Source organism: Plectropomus leopardus, chromosome 11 (genome assembly GCF_026936395.1).
Source record: "Plectropomus leopardus strain MGB_pleo_1.0 chromosome 11, ASM2693639v1, whole genome shotgun sequence".
NCBI lineage: Eukaryota > Metazoa > Chordata > Actinopteri > Perciformes > Serranidae > Plectropomus > Plectropomus leopardus.
Window position 1 is genome coordinate 37,064,162 of NC_142186.1, and position 16,380 is coordinate 37,080,541.

The 16,380-nt window shown below is 41.5% G+C and overlaps 2 protein-coding genes across 8 annotated transcripts; one reads left to right on the forward strand and one right to left on the reverse strand.

The window, feature by feature from the left end:
• Positions 1–359: 359 nt before the first annotated feature.
• Positions 360–15,799, reverse strand: LOC121945202 (uncharacterized). Of its 5 annotated transcripts, none has more exons than XM_042489263.2 (6): positions 15,333–15,799; positions 4,873–4,937; positions 2,819–3,104; positions 2,587–2,741; positions 899–1,181; positions 360–675 (listed from the first exon to the last, which is right to left on the reverse strand). In XM_042489263.2, the coding sequence occupies exons 2-6, from the start codon at positions 4,931–4,933 to the stop codon at positions 525–527; spliced, it is 936 nt and encodes a 311-aa protein (XP_042345197.1). In that variant the 5' UTR covers positions 4,934–4,937; positions 15,333–15,799; the 3' UTR covers positions 360–524. The 5 variants fall into 5 exon arrangements, with proteins under 5 accessions (XP_042345197.1, XP_042345196.1, XP_087940947.1 ...); XM_042489262.2 differs by having other exon boundaries at positions 4,873–4,941; XM_088084821.1 differs by lacking the exon at positions 15,333–15,799 and adding an exon at positions 5,227–5,266.
• LOC121945201 (uncharacterized) lies at positions 7,565–14,021 on the forward strand. 3 transcript variants are annotated; one of them, XM_042489257.2, is made up of 6 exons: positions 7,565–7,721; positions 10,352–10,416; positions 10,991–11,276; positions 11,704–11,858; positions 12,331–12,610; positions 13,564–14,021. In XM_042489257.2, exons 2-6 carry the CDS (start codon positions 10,353–10,355, stop codon positions 13,712–13,714), a joined length of 936 nt encoding a protein of 311 aa, XP_042345191.2. In that variant the 5' UTR covers positions 7,565–7,721; position 10,352; the 3' UTR covers positions 13,715–14,021. The 3 variants fall into 3 exon arrangements, with proteins under 3 accessions (XP_042345191.2, XP_042345192.2, XP_042345194.1); XM_042489258.2 differs by having other exon boundaries at positions 7,580–7,637; XM_042489260.2 differs by having other exon boundaries at positions 7,582–7,721; positions 10,348–10,416.
• Positions 15,800–16,380: the final 581 nt, after the last annotated feature.

Here is a 16,380-nt window from a genome sequence, read left to right on the forward strand (position 1 = left end):
AAATCTGGTGTATTTTCTTTATATATTACAACATCATATGAAATACAATGTAACAGTGCAGACATGAACCTCTGTACTTTCTGGTCAGACAAACTCAGAGATGAAATCGTTTAGAAATGAATTCATGTTGCTGATTTGCTGCCAGGTGAATCATGTAAGCCTCAGCTTCCTGCTTTGATGAGATAACGTGTGAGCTTTCCATTCTCAGGATTGTAATAAAGATGATGAAAAGAAACAAAACCACATAAAGACAGAAAAGGTTCATAATAATAAAAAATTAACCCAAGAAGCATTGAATATGTTTGATTGAATGAGACAGTTGAAATCAAAGTTATTAAGGGTTTGTATTTTTTATCAACTTTATTGTTTTTGTTTTTAATTCTTATACATTTTTATTTTTTTCAGTTTGTTTTGTAAGGACACAACATTGTTTCAGCTTTCACCTTAAAGCCATGATCTCAACAATCTGCACAAGAGCATCAGCTGAAACTCTCCTGTGTGAAATGGATTTACAGCTGTGTGACCTAGTCCAGTCTGGAGCCGTACACCTCCACCTCACACAGAGTCAGGTACTCGCTCCTGCCAGGAATGACCACGTTAACGTAGCGACCGTCCATCCCGTTACACTGGAAGGTGTGGGTGAAGCCTCCAGGGATGCTAGAGATCACAGCACACCTGCAAGGGTTAAAAATGAGTTTAACTCAATGAAATACTCTTTGAATAAATAGATAAATGTACTAAAATATCTGAAAAATATACATTCCGGATTAATTATGCCATACCTCTTAGATTTTTAAAAATGGATGTGAATGTGTTTCAAACAAACCCAATGACCGATCTCAATTAATCCTCTCTTTTAGTCTTAATCGTTTTTTTTCGTTAATGAACATTAAGCTACCTGGGATTGTTGTTGCCATTGTTTTCAAGAGAATCTCCGATGCGGATCTCGGCTCCATTAAGTCGTTGCGGGACAGAATCGATAGTGTTGGTTATGTTAACAGAAAAGACTTTGTGGGTTTTGCCCAGGTCCAGTCGCCACCAGGGGCTGAAGTCAGCTTGTGTGCAGCTAGAAGAACCATGGCCCCAGACGCTGTCTCGATTCCCGTCAATGGCTAAATATGCGATTCCCGTAGAATACAGCGACGACTGAGAGGCTTTTCCTTGGAGCGCCAAATTCTCTCCTGCAAACAAAACAGTTTAAACACCAGCACTGAGACTTTTCCTTCTTCCCTCTGCAGAACAAAGCGACTCCAATCTGCGTATGACCCGAAACCCAAATTAACAATTACTTCTTTGCACACTGTCGCTCTTTTCAGAAGAAACTGTACGAGCTCGAGGTCATGGAAAGTTGTCTGTTAAGCACTGTAAAACTGTCAAATGCAGCAGCAGTTGGCATCATTAAATGTTCAAACTGTGCTGTGTGTCAGTTTCCACAGTATATATCACAAATTTGTAAACTCTTTTGAGCAACTGTTCATCTTAGAATTTACTCAGAATTATACAGTCTGTGAATCATTTTTAAAATAAACCAGCAGGCCGCTGAGTCTCACTATTTTGTGTGTTAATTTTAAGATACATGTGTTTCAGTTAGATATGACTTTTGAAGGATCTTTCAGTAACAACATTAATCAAACTGCACCAACTGAAACTCTGAATACAAAACACGCCTCATGGAAACTCGTCTATTTCAAACAACTCTCATTTATCACAAAAAGTTTTTACGCTTGCATGAGGTCGTATTTCAGGCGACTCAGAAAAGCCTTTTTCATCAAAGTGCAATGGAAACACGTTTTAGTCTTTTCTAGGTCACATGACGCTGTGAGGTCACGTGACGCTGTGAGGTCACGTGATGCTGTGAGGTCACGTGATGCTGTGAGGTCACAGGAACTGGCTCCCTCATGATGCAGCAGGAGCTATAAGAGCTGTTATTGCATCACATAACTCTGAGAAAGCTTTTAACCCACAATTCCTCTGTGAAATCGTGGACTACATCTCCCAGAAATCCCTCATACGCGTCTTCTCCAAAAATATAAGCCTACATCATCATTTACTGGAAATAACGACGGCGAGTGTGGTGGCTCCAACAGAAGTAAAGCTGCTAATGTTTTGAACATCCATCACCAGGCTTCTTTGAATATTATCCTCAGAGAAGTTGCAGAACATCACTGAGTTTTGCGCAAATCTGTAATGAAAACCCGCCTACAGAGACCTTTCTAATCAGTTTATCCTTCCGTCTCAGCGGACGTTTGTGCCAAATTTGAAGACATTTCCTCAAGGTGTTCTTAATATGTTCTGTTTGCAAGAATGAGACAGATAAGGTCACAGTGACCTTGACCTTTGACTTCCAAATGTGATTAGCTCATGCTTAACTTAAAGTGGATGTTAGCGCCAAATTTTACGAAATTTCACGTTCACAAGAATATGAGGACCGGAAAACATAACACGGCAGGTGCACAGGCATAAAATCACATCTTGTGTGGCTTTACCCACGCCGTCGGTTCTTACCCACGCCGTCGGTTCTTACCCACGCCGTCGGTTCTTACCCACGCCGTCAGTTCTTACCCACGCCGTCGGTTCGGTTCTTACCAGTTGGGGCACGGTACCCGTAGACTTCCACCTCGCAGAGTGTGAGGACTCTTTTTAAACCAGGTAGGACCACAGTCACATAACGGCCCTCCATGTGTCTGGTAAAAGTCATCTTTAGAGATCTGCCTGCTGGGATGTGAGAAATGATGCTCGCCCTGAAAGAGAGAAAAGGGAAGGAGGAATTTGTTTCGTAACGGATCTGGATGGCTTACGTTAGCTAACGTTCGCTCACACTGGGTTTGCGGCACCGTTGTCTTGTAAAGAGTTGCCGATGTGAATCTCTGCCCCGTCCAGCCTTTCTGCGCAGCAGTCTCCTCTGTTGGTGATGATGACGGAGGTGACGGTGTAGGACTCCAGCAGGTCCACTCTCCACCAGGGGTTGGTCTGTTCCTCAGTGTGGGTGCATGATCCGGCTCCATAGTTAGACTCACGGTTTCCATCGATAGCATTGGAGGCAATTCCAAACAAATCTGCAAACCGGTCTGACTGCGTCGCTTTTCCTCGCAGGGCCACATTTTCTGTGAATTAGAAAGTTGAAATACACAAAAACTGTTTCAGGAAAACCTCTGACACCACATTTTTTGGCCACTTTGGGGCAGCAGAAATATCATCACCTTTTAAGTTGATCGAGTGAATTTATTAGCAGCAGCTGTGTCCACGTGATGAATGTAACCCTGCATTCATTCAACGTCGGATTAAGCGGAAAAATATTTCCTGATGGGGAAAATTCATGTAAACGCCGCCTCAAGTCGGAAGAACTCGGAAAGCTGGCGAGTTGACGTCATACATGCAGAAACATGGCTGACGAAATTAATTGTTTGGATGATGGTAGTACACTTTTATTAATTCACATATTGTATATCTTTTTTATTGCTTTAGTGTAATTTGCAATATGGAATTAGGCTGTAACTTTAGCTGCTGTCCACGCAGAGTGACTTAGATCAGTTAGAAAAGATGTTTATTAGCATTATTAGTCAGGTACAGTAATACAGTAATATTTCAGTGATTTCAGGGGATGAACTGGTGCAGTGACGAGTACTGGACCTCCCAACTCTAAAAGTGGGAGCAATGTCTGTCTGTCTACAGCTGTCCGTCTGCAGCTGTCTGTCTGCAGCTGTCCATCTGCAGCTGTCTGTCTGCAGCAGTTTGTCTGCAGCTGTCTGTCTACAGCTGTCCGTCTGCAGCTGTCTGTCTGCAGCTGTCTGTCTGCAGCTGTCCGTCTGCAGCTGTCTGTCTACAGCTGTCCGTCTGCAGCTGTCTGTCTACGGCTGTCTACAGCTGTCTGTCTGCAGCTGTCTACAGCTGTCTGTCTGCAGCTGTCTGTCTACAGCTGTCTACAGCTGTCTGTCTGCAGCTGTCCGTCTGCAGCTGTCTGTCTAGAGCTGTCTGTCTGCAGCTGTCTGTCTGCAGCTGTTTGTCTGCAGCTGTTTGTCTGCAGCTGTCTGTCTACAGCTGTCCGTCTGCAGCTGTCTGTCTACAGCTGTCCGTCTGCAGCTGTCTGTCTGCAGCTGTCTGTCTGCAGCTGTCCGTCTGCAGCTGTCTGTCTACAGCTGTCCGTCTGCAGCTGTCTGTCTGCAGCTGTCTGTCTGCAGCTGTCCGTCTGCAGCTGTCCGTCTGCAGCTGTCTGTCTGCAGCTGTGGGTCTGCAGCTGTCCGTCTGCAGCTGTCCGTCTACAGCTGTCTGTCTGCAGCTGTCTGTCTGCAGCTGTCTGTCTACAGCTGTCTACAGCTGTCTGTCTGCAGCTGTCTGTCTACAGCTGTCTGTCTACAGCTGTCTGTCTGCAGCTGTCCGTCTACAGCTGTCCGTCTACAGCTGTCCGTCTGCAGCTGTCCGTCTGCAGCTGTCCGTCTACAGCTGTCCGTCTACAGCTGTCTGTCTGCAGCTGTCCGTCTGCAGCTGTCCGTCTCCAGCTGTCTACAGCTGTCTGTCTGCAGCTGTCCGACTAGATAATTTGCTGTGCGTTCATCACTACAAGGATTCATTTAATATTGTCATTTTGTTGTCATTGTGTCATTATAAAGATTATGATAACAGCAACTTTTAGCCTAAATAAATGTCTCAGCCAATAAGTAGCATTTAGTTAAAAATGAATATTAAAAGTTTTGACTCAGTAACCTCTGAAGCAGATTGTAAAAACAGCCTTCTGGTGTCGAACTGCACGAACATCATTCTGCACAGTGACGCTCAAACATCCGAGTCACAGAACAATCAGTAAAACATATTTTTGAGTGGAGGGCGACTGCAATGATTCATTACAGATTTCACAGATAGTCACATGATACTCACCATAGGTGTGAGCCGAGCACGTCGACAAAAGGAGCAAAAACAGACCTGAAGTGCGTTTCATCGTTCTGGCTGAGACAGAAAACAGAGTCAGTCACAGAATCACAAACACCGTCGTCATTATTTCTGCGTGTGATTTATCTCAGACCTGCAACAACCTTTGATCCAGAAATGACTTATCCAAAGTGCAACAGAATGAAAAAACAAAAACTGTTATAAAATGAATAACTGCTGATAAAGAAGAAACTACAAATGTGTGGTTTAACTGGCGGTGCACAGTAAGGAGACAAAATAAAAAATTTAAAAAACTCCAAAGTGAGTATTTCAAAGCTTTATTATTCAAGTAAAACCACAAACCTTCAGTGGGATAATAAACCCAGAGGAAGAGGAGGAGCTGCTGCTTCTGCTGAGCTGCTGAATATGATCGGATGTGAACCACACAGATATTTATGTGCACATCTTATCACGGCACATGCTGCTGGTTATTGATGATTTTATATGTAGATGTAGACTCATTTCAGCTTTAAAGCAGATTAGGATCAGCAAATTTTTATGATGCTACAGTGCATATAAAATAAACCTGTGTATAGCTAAAAGCCCTAATTAATGCAGAAATCAATCAGTAAAACAGCAGCAGTAAAGAGTAATTGCTGTTAAATCGGGCTTCAAAGAAAACAGTGAAGCAAAGTTTTCTTATTGTCCAGAAATCTGACGAAAAGAACAAAATCACCATCACTGTAATTATGTTCAAAGCCTGATATATCTTCCTCCTCTGTGCTGTAGAGCTCCATCGTTGCCCCAAAACTATTAATTACAATTATGATTATTATTATCATCCCCATAAACACACACTGTAGTTTAGTTTTTAAAGCTCAGGATCAGCTGAAAGAATGAAGATCAGATCTGGTATCAGATTACATCACAACATCATTTGAATCTACATTACAGCACTGCCAACATCAACTGTTGAAGAGTTTTTCTTTTATAGTTTGCCTTTTCTCTTGAAATATGTCACGTGCACTCGCAGTTTGCTGTCAGTGACAGTGTTGTTGTAACTTTGCTTTCAGGTGCATCGTATAATGCTAGACTTCTTAGATTAGATAATGTGTGTACTTTGAATTCTCAGGATTGTAACATTGCAGAAAACAAACAATGAAAACACAAAGACAAAAGAGGACAGGAGAGGTCCACATTCATCTATTTGTTACAAAATCATCCAGAAATTCAGTGAATGTTTGATCTTAAGTATTACTGAGGCGTCACAAACGTCCTGAACACAGAAAGTAAAGACATCCAGGCAGAGGACAGAGTCTCTGGAGAAAAACACACCACCTCACACGAACAGGCAGTCGGGAGTGCTGATCGACAGGGATGACTTTTCTCTGAGCCTCAACTTTTCTGAGTCTAAACTTAGATTTTTAGGAAAATCCTGAATGTATATCTCAGGTAAAATATCAGAGTACTCCTTCCATGTTGTACACACTGTGGTGTCACCATCACAACACTAGAGCTCGTAGTATTTCTTTTTTTGTAGTTTTCATTTGCTGTCAAATTGTTCTGTTGTCAGCGAGGCACATTAATAATCACATCTGGGTCCATAATCAGGATGAGGCATAACTAAAGATTAAACGCCATGCTAACTTCATATTATGCACAGTTAGATTCGAGGGGAACTTTTGGAGCTGGATTATGTTTGTGTGTTTTCATTGAAATAAAACAGAAGTTGCAGAGCATCAGAAATGTTGCAACACATGTTTAACTTAAGTTAACATAAAACAGAGAAGTTTCAGGGAATGTGCACATTGTGCAAAATAAAAATCTGCAACTCAACATTTTCAGCATTAACTGTTACAGATGTTGTATTGTTTTCCTGTGAATGTGGCAACTTTCCATGGGTCTAAGTCTGATATATAATGGGGGGCTGTTGTCGAGGACGGCACAAGTTTGCAGCAACCGACAAAATCCAGCAAAAAACAGGGTTCTTAAGGCATGTTAAAATGAAGACTGTCTGACTTATTCAAAGCCAGACTGAATGAAATCTAAAAGCAATTTTACTATAACTAAAAATCAGGAGAAACTAGAACCGCCTCGCCATTGTGTGCCTCCCTGCAGCAGGAAAGTTGCACTCTCAGTTTACATACATGTCTGTGAAAACATGGATGCTTCAGACACATCTTCCCCCGCAGCACAGAAGACTGAAAAAAGGTATTTGGTGCTTTCACACCTGCACTCAGAGCTGTCCGCTTGTGGACGACCGCCCAGGACGCATGTTAATGCCAGGTGTTAAGACAGCCTCCGGGTACAAAAGTAAAAGTCATCATTGAATAATATAACTGGAATATTATGACTGATGCTTTGACACATTTTAACATCACAGCTGGTTGAGGTGGAGCGAAGTTTTACTGCATTGTTAGAATCTTGTTGAATTTTACTTCAATGATTATACTCTTGAGTCAATGTTGAATAAATTCTTGAAAAAGCTGTTGTGTATGATGTGAACATTGGCACAGTTCTTGGCTCTCAAACTCTCAAACGTAATTCATGAGTAGGGAAGTGAAATCTGTGTGTATGGGAGTAAACCGCCTGGATGTGGTTGCATAAGTGCTTCATATGGGAGTTGCATGATTTCCAGTGACTGGTTGGGCGTGGCTCCCTGATGCAGTGGTGCAGACAGAGATGCATATAAAGAGGACGGGGATCGCTTGGCCTTTAGGAGTTTGGAAGTTTTTCGTCTTGGTCACTGAATCATCGGACTGTCGAGTATCCAGGTATCCAACACTTTTCATTAGTTTGCTGCATCAGATCATCTCAGTGCTGCTTCTCACGACTGACGAACGTTTAACCTTCAGCAGGTAAAGATGCACCTCTGCAGCATGACAAAGCACATAATTCAAACTTTAATTGTCCTTGTGAAATGAATACTGGCACTGTACTGTGTGTTTGCACTCTTTCTTGTTTTGTGGAAAACCAGCGGTCTCATTTATAAACATTGTGTACGCACAAAACGAGCCCTGAAAGAGGCGTACGCCACTTCCTATGGAAACGTTTTTTTTGTTTTTTAAAGATTATTTTTTGACTTTTAGCCCTTATTGGTGATAGGACAGCTGAAGTGTGACGGGGGGATGACCTGCAGCAAAGGGTCGAGACAGAATCGAACCCGCGGCTGCTGTGGTGAGGACACAGCTTCTGTAGATGTACAAACGGAGCCAATGGGCGCCTCTCAAATGCAAAAGTCGTGATTCTTAAAAACAAACTTGATGTGAGAATGTGCGCACCCGTCGAAAAACTCTGACCCGTGCACATTTTGAGCACAGAGCACAAATAATATGTCACAGAAACATGCAACAGTTGACATGAATCTGTACACAGGCTACTGTGCGCGTTAACACGTGTCCACCATCACACAATAGGGCCAGTGATAATTCAGTGAGTGTTAAACACGACAAACATCTCCTGATAAACTAAACCATTTCCAGTGTAGCATACAGCACCATCAACAGGTCAAGACAGTCACAACAACGCAGCGTCAGGACCGGCAGCGTCAGGACCGATGCTGCGACACAGTAGCTCACAAGTACAATATGTACCGTTACTGTCTCCCTATTATCGTCATGAAAAACAATAGCATCACTACCACGAGTACAATATGTAGATCCACTTTATCATAAACAGCCTTTTTATTCATGCTTTTCTATGAGCACCTTTCAGTTGTAAAAATGAGAAGACGGCTAAAATCCCACGCTGAATTTTGCTCGTTATGTGGCGCTCGCCGCAGACACCATAAAATAACTGCAAAACAGAGCGACAACAAAGTGAAATAATAACCTTTTTTCACTGTTCATATATCACCAAGTACGGCTTCACTTTTCATCTGTTTTTTGTGTGTAAAATCGCTGCAGTGAACACGACTGTGCACAATCCACTGATCTGCTGGTTCATTAACATTCACGAGGCGCTCAGCGACGACCGTTTATGGGTGAGTTTGGGCTCGTGGAGGGCGGGACATGAGGCGGACCGGCGGGCGGACAATTCCACGTTAATTTAAGGTTCATAAAAGGAAATTGCAGACAGGCAGACATACGCATATTTTTATATATATAATATTTTTTGGCGCATGTATGGTTGTGACACTTTGTCTCTGAACCGACATCGAGTTTTTGCGTTGGAGCGCTCAGATTTTGGCACAAAGATCTTTCTTTTGTCCTCTACAAGCAGCGATTTTTCAAGATTCTCCAACTATATCACAGAATTCATGAACTGTGTCAAATTCAAGGAGCTCCATTATTTCCCCCTGCCTCTCCACCGGGGTAAGTTGTGACAATAAGAGTAAAGAATAAGAATTAAAAATTACACAGTTACAAAAAATACACAAAACGGATGCGTGCACTAAAAACAATTCTCACAAAGGTCGACCTGGCTAACGTGTCCCTGTCAGAGGCTTAGTCCCGTATGTGGACTGAGTCCAAAATAAAAGTCATCAGACATCCTCTTGCTGCTCATTCAGACTTTTTGACAGACTTTTCTGAGGTTTTTTTCTTTTCAGTCATTCATTCACATGAAGGACAGAATATCGTTCAGGGACAGAGCTCACTGTCTTTTCTTGTCTCACGCCCCTATTTTGGTTTCTCTCACCAACACTCTAGCAGCCTGACGGTTTAAATGAGCACATCTGAAACACCTCAAATTTCAGCAAAGAGGACACTCTTTAATCTAATGATCTCAACAGCATCAGTACAAATCAAAACTAAGACTTACATCGGGTTCACACAGGACGTGGAAGGGCATTTTTCCCGCTCACATCCTCTCTGCACCAAGGTTGTGCAATCGGACGCCGCACAGCCGTGAGCTCGGCGGCTGGCTCGCCATCGGCAGCTAGTCCAGAAAGTTACTTTCACAGCTGACAGTTAGTCATTTGGCTGTAAAATCTGCACACTTCTTCACACAGCTATGAAATTTCATATGAAAGCTCAGGATGCAAGGGCTAAACAATAAATGTATTAAATGACACATCCCACTGAGCTATTCAATGTTGAAAAAATGTTTAATAAATGTCTATTATATGACTATTTGTCTTAAGATTTTGATTTTTCAAGGTTGGAAAATTTAAGTTTAGTAGACGTAAGGATTAAGCAATGACAAAATCATAAGCATTCATAATGTAAATTCATTCATTCTGTTTACGGGTTTTTCTACATTTTTAATATATTGAATGATTATTTTAAAATATCACCTAAAATCGGGCTACAAGTTCCTGACAAATTCTGGTCGGTAACGGCTCCAGCTTAGAGATGATGTAAATGATGTCTATTGCTCAGCGGGATCAGCCGTGACGCAGCGGCCCGCCTGAAACAAAGTTCTACCTTATCTTAACCTCGAAATCAAACACATCCAACATTTCATGTGAAATCACTTTTCTAATAGTCAAAAGCAAGAAGAATATATTAAAATATGTCTATTAATGACTCTCGTCTGTGTCAGCCAGGATGATGAAAGTTGGTGTTTTCCTTCTGCTTCTCCTCCTGGAGACGTGCTCGGTTTCCTCCTACGGTAAGTCTGATCTGAGAGAGTGTGACGTCTTAGTGAAAAACACAACCATTGGTTTTGGTAGAAAGAAGAGTTGAGAGTTTCTTCAAACATATATAGTTGAACTGTCAGAAGCTTTTGCTCCTAAATCCTTTTATCTGTGATATTGCTTTGGTTTTTTATTTATTCATGTTTATCTGTTTTGCAGCAGAATTATGTTCTGAATAAAAAGTTTTCCAAATGTCGCATTATAGTTAGAATGAATTAGCAAACTAAAATCCTGCTTTCTTTGAACTTGTCTGCAAAAACTCCCAGCGGGATTCATGTACTGAGTATAAAGATAATTTAAAGGTCCAGTATGTAGTTTTGAGAACCTTGTCTCTATATCCCATGTGATACAAGTTTTATACATATATATATATATATATATATATATATATATATATATATATATATATGTATATATATTAATTAGTAATTTCAGTATTGTGAAATCCCTACTCTGGACCACCATATTTATAAATTGAGGCACAATTCATAAACAATCTTCAATTATGGTTTATTTTTCAAAGATGCATTTTAACTGTCTCAATCCTAGAAAACGTGGCCCTGCGTGGAAAAGCAACGCAGTCGGACCGTTATGAGCACGCGTTTGGAGCTGCCAGCGCCGCTATCGATGGAAACCGTAACAGTCATTTCCACTCCGGATCATGCACCCACACGGATGAAGAGCACGACCCCTGGTGGAGAGTGGACCTGCTGGAGTCCTACATCGTCACCTCCGTCATCATCACCAACAGAGGAGACTGCTGCGGATACAGGCTCAACGGGGTACAGGTTCACATCGGCAACTCTTTGGAAGAAAACGGTGCCAAAAACCCGATGTAAGAAAATATTCTATGTATGTTCTCTATACAGCGCCCTCTCTCTCTCTCTCTAATATATATATCACTAAAGTTCACCAAAATGTTCTCCATGTAACCTCACTGTAATATCAGTGCATAAATGTAGTGTTTCAACAACCAAAAGAAATGTTGTCCCTGAACATAATCCGGAACATAATTACGAAACAATTTAGTAATATATATATATAAGGTTTTATCATCTTTTGAAAGAAAAAAAAGATTAGTAGTTATGGTTTAAATTTTTCGATTATGGAGTAAAATGTAGCAAATAACTTGTGGTTTAAGTGAAAGTGAAAAAGTGAAACGTAAACAGAATAAACACTTTGACTTTAAAGAATCAAAATTTCACTCAGTTACAACTTTCATCTTCACGCTACTCTAAAGACGTTCTCTCTCTCTATTTTAGGGTCGGGCAAATTAACAAATTTCCTCAAGGCGGATCGCGCACTCTGACTTTCACTGATCGAGTGGAGGGACGTTACGTGACCTTGGTTGTACCGGGTTACGAAAAGTTTCTTACCGTCTGTGAGGTGGAAGTCTACGGGTACCGTGCCCCAACTGGTGAGAATTTAAGCTGTTACACGTGAACAGTACGGAGTGATTTTCATTCTTTTAACAGCAGAAAAACACAATCAGATAATACATTTTTAGGTTATAAAAAGGTTATGCTCATAAGCCACATTTGATGAGTGTCGCTTTAGTAATCATAGTGTTTTTACATTTAAAGTTAAATTCACCACAACTGTGTGATACATTTAGCTGTTCTGTAATTGAATCATAAATTTAACATTTATTCCAAAATAATTGTATTAAAAATGATTAATCCTGTGTTTATCCTACTGGTGCATTAGGACCGCAAAATAAATCCCATCGTCTCAGTGAGTCATAAGAGAAATGAAATGAAGCATTGCAAGAAAAAAACTCTGCATCAGAACACATACATGTTTCATAATGAAACCTACAATTTGCTGTGATTTCGTTGTTATGAGAGAGCGTGTGACTGGTAACTTTAGTACGTGTGTCGTTTTTGCAGGAGAGAACCTGGCGGTCCACGGAAAGGCCTCACAGTCCTCACTGTATGAATTCGGTGCAGCATACAACGCCATTGATGGGAATCCCGACAGCAAATGGGAGCACGGCTCCTGCACGCACACAAAGAACAACATCGGGCCCTGGTGGCGGCTGGATCTGGGAAAAACCCACAAAGTGTTTTCTGTTAAGATAACCAACCGAGACGAAGAGTCGGGGCGACTCAACGGAGCTGAGATCCGCATCGGAGATTCTCTGGAAAACAACGGCAACAATAATGCCAGGTAGCTTACAGCAAGTGATTTAAATCTGTGGTTTCTTCAACACAACACAATTTACAGCAGCTTTCAGAAATGGTTTTAGCCATATGAGCAGTCAGCCCACCGCTTTGCATTTTGCTCAAACATTCACGCTCCCCTAAAGATGAATCACATTTGGTGATATCCTAACATTTCGTCTCGCACCATCATCCAGTCCAAATTTCAGTCTTTCCAATATTTATACACCAAATACCTGCAAAACTATTGCCATTCCAGACCGCAGCCTCCGGGGATATAAAACGAAGACAACACAGAAAACTGGCAAAACTGCAGTTCCTCTAATGGCCACTTGAGGCTGACTCCAAAACAGAGTCAAACCTCACAGATCTCCGTGTTCAAACGCCCGACTTTACAGCGCAAAAAAATGTGTTTAGAGCCTGCGATAAAAAACTGCTTTGGTCTCTACGGCAAATTACATTCCTGACAACTCTACGGGGGATGGTTTTAAATAACCAATCTATTTATATTTTAATAAGGCTTAAAGTTACGCATAATTAAGGGCACAGCGCTTTAGTGACAGGCGGTCCACATGCAACACGCACGGGTGGCGTCACTTAAAAAATGCTTGGACTAAATCAGTCGTGAGCAGATAAAACGCTAACGGACAGCAGCAGGTAATAACGCTGCTGATAACAACGTGAAGTTCCTGCACACAGGAATGTTCAGTATTTTTACAATCATGAGTGACCATGTGTTTGCTGGAATAAACTGCTGCTTTTTGATTTTTAAATGTCAGCTAACGCACACCTTTTTAACCTGGCTTTCAACGACATCACGCTTTAGAATCTGTTATTCCATCTCATTTATCTGGTTTTACTTGTCAAAGTTTTACTCCATCACAGCTTCGCGCTCCTTGTTAAAGCAGCACTGGCCAATCTTTTTGGAGGTGACATATTAATTTATGTTTCTTTTTCCAGATGTGCTGTGATCACAAGTATCCCAGCAGGTGGTGTAGGTGAGTTTCAGTGTAACGGGACGGACGGTCGCTACGTCAACGTAGTCATCCCAGAAAGAGAGGACTTCCTGAGTCTGTGTGAGGTGGAGGTGTACGGCTCCCGTCTGGATTAAGAAGAACTACGCAATGCGTGAAGAAAAAAAATCCCTTCCCTGTAAACTCACTGATTATCTGCAGCTGTGACCGTTACTGCATTGTGGATTTTTTTAGCATAAAGCTGTGAAGATGCTAAGGACAGTTTATGGGCTACATTCTTGTTACATCGAGATTTTTTTACAGCACTTCTCAGTGCATCATAGTATGTTTGGCCATGTTTTAATGCTGTTGAATTGTCTTTTTAAATACTAACTTTTTTGTGAACTTTCACCTGCTGCAGGATAAAACTGGTTGTCATCAATACAATTAAATAATTAGAACAGACATTTTTTCATCTCATTTTATCGTTACTGGTCTGATCATTTCGAGTTTCAAAGAATACTTCATCCACAAAGTCACCAAATGTTTCCAGTTACTCACCACGTGTTACCTTAAACTTGTGAGGACAACATTTTTCTGGCATGCCGGGGTCAGCATTTACCAACAGCACAACTGTATCAAAACATCCCCAACTGGACGCGCTTGTGCAGCCGTATAATCCAGATCCATTAATCTGCTCATACGCTCATTATTTTAAACATGCACTTTGTCGTACAAACAGTCTGATGGATGGGAAGCATGCTTGCATGAAAATGGTCTTATGTTCACCTTAACTGTCACCACCATCATAACAGTTACTATCTTGAGGAAACAAAGGCCCTGATTTCACAGAACGACCCAGCTGATGCAGAGATGCTGTTCGTCAAACCACGGCTCCTATCTGCGCTGCTTCAGGAAGTCACTTTCAAAGCTTTAATACGGAGAACTTAAGGTTGAGGGTGAAACTTCTGATAAATGTAATACCTGCTGGAAGTACTGGTTCAACGGTTTCACACCAGAAACAAAGAAGACGAAGTATCACACTGTGCACATAATCACAAATGAGTGTGTATTACGTGAAATTTGGTTATTATTTCATGGTGCGTCCTCACATGACTCCCGGAAACTCGAACACCTGAGGAGGAGTGCACAGAGGAGACTAAATGATGCCATTTCATTGGATAGTGATCTTGCAAGAGAAGGAGATTTCAGACAAAGTGGTCAGTTTGAAGGGTCCTTATCTCAGAGATCACCGGCAGCATTTCCTTTCACATTTCTGGCACTTTATCACCTTGACCAGGTAGATTTCAGTTTGACTGTTTGTCAGCAGGATTACAGAGAAACTACTGACATATTTTGTCAGAAGGGTGAAACACGGCCGAAAAAGAAGGCATTGCATTTCAGAGCGGATCTAATCGACGGGGTGGATTCAAAAATGATTTTCACCTTTGTTAACTTTTAAGTGAGACAGCATCTGGTTTTGCAAAGGTCCGCACTCACGGTGCCTTTCCTGGTTTATTTATATATTGCAAAGTCCGGTAGCTGTGCCTCTCATTCGTGATTACGGCTGATAGCTTGTTGTGGACAGCTGATAGCTTGTTGTGGACAGCTGATAGCTTGTTGTGGACAGCTGATAGCTTGTTGTGGACAGCTGATAGCTTGTTGTGGACAGAGTTGCTGCAGAAACATGGCGGTCACCCCAAACTGAGCTGCTCGCTCAGCGGGGAGCCCTGTGAGGTCACAGTGAACTCAGTGGTTGGTGAATCGGTAGCCTACCCGCTGCTCCCGGGATGTGGTCCTCTGGCTCGGTGTCATGTTGGTCCTCCGGTCCCATTTGACGCCGCTGGTCTCTGCCGAGGTGGGACAGCTGAACCGGCGGTGTCTGCTGCTCGGTACCGGGTATAGTCCTCCGGTAACGGCTGTGGTTAGGCTGCTGTCCTCGCGGTGGTTTTTGCCGACTTCTGAAAATAAAAGTAAAGACCGTCGACAGAGTTTATCCGAGACAAGATGTCTCTGCTGTACTTTTATTGTTAGCCGTGTCTTTGCTGCTCCATTTTTAAAATCCATGTTGTTCGGTTTTTGTCTGTAAACTTCCTCGCCATTTCCGGTCTTCAACTCAAAAACAAACAAAAAAACTACAACAACAAAAGAAACGGTTAAAAAAATCAAATAAATATAAAATTTAGACATCTGCAACGGTCAAAATAAAAGTCGAGCAGTCAAATGTTTAACGGTCAAAAAATATCTATTTTTTAAAACCCTAATGGTCACGTGACTCACCATCGCAAACAAACAAACCAATCAGAATGTCCTACTAAACAAAGTAACGGCATTCATTGGTTCGTTTTTCTTTAGGGACTGTTGTTAATTTATCAGAAGGGGCTGGCAGGGATGAGTCGTTTTTTTAAATGTTTTTTTTAAATTATCATTTTTACCCTCCCTGAAGTTACCAATACTTTACCTTCAGCCTCCCTGAGTAACTGGGAGATCAGTGTTGTCCACAGACTGTGAAGTATATAAATACTTATGTATAAATATATATTTATTAATTTTACAGTCTATGGGGTTGGCAGTGGGGGAGTAGTGGAGGATATTGCTTGAGTGAAACCTTCAAAATGTCTGATATTTGCAGTACTTCAGTATCAAAAGTAGTACTAGGATATTAAATGTATTTAAGTATTGAAAGTAATGCTGGTATTAGAAAAAAAAGTAGTCAACATTTTGAGAATTATGACATTACTTCCTTGTAGCATACATCTTCCTAAAAAATATTCTACAAGACATTTGAAAGAAAAAAAAGGTCTTTTTTTTAGTGGCGTAAAAG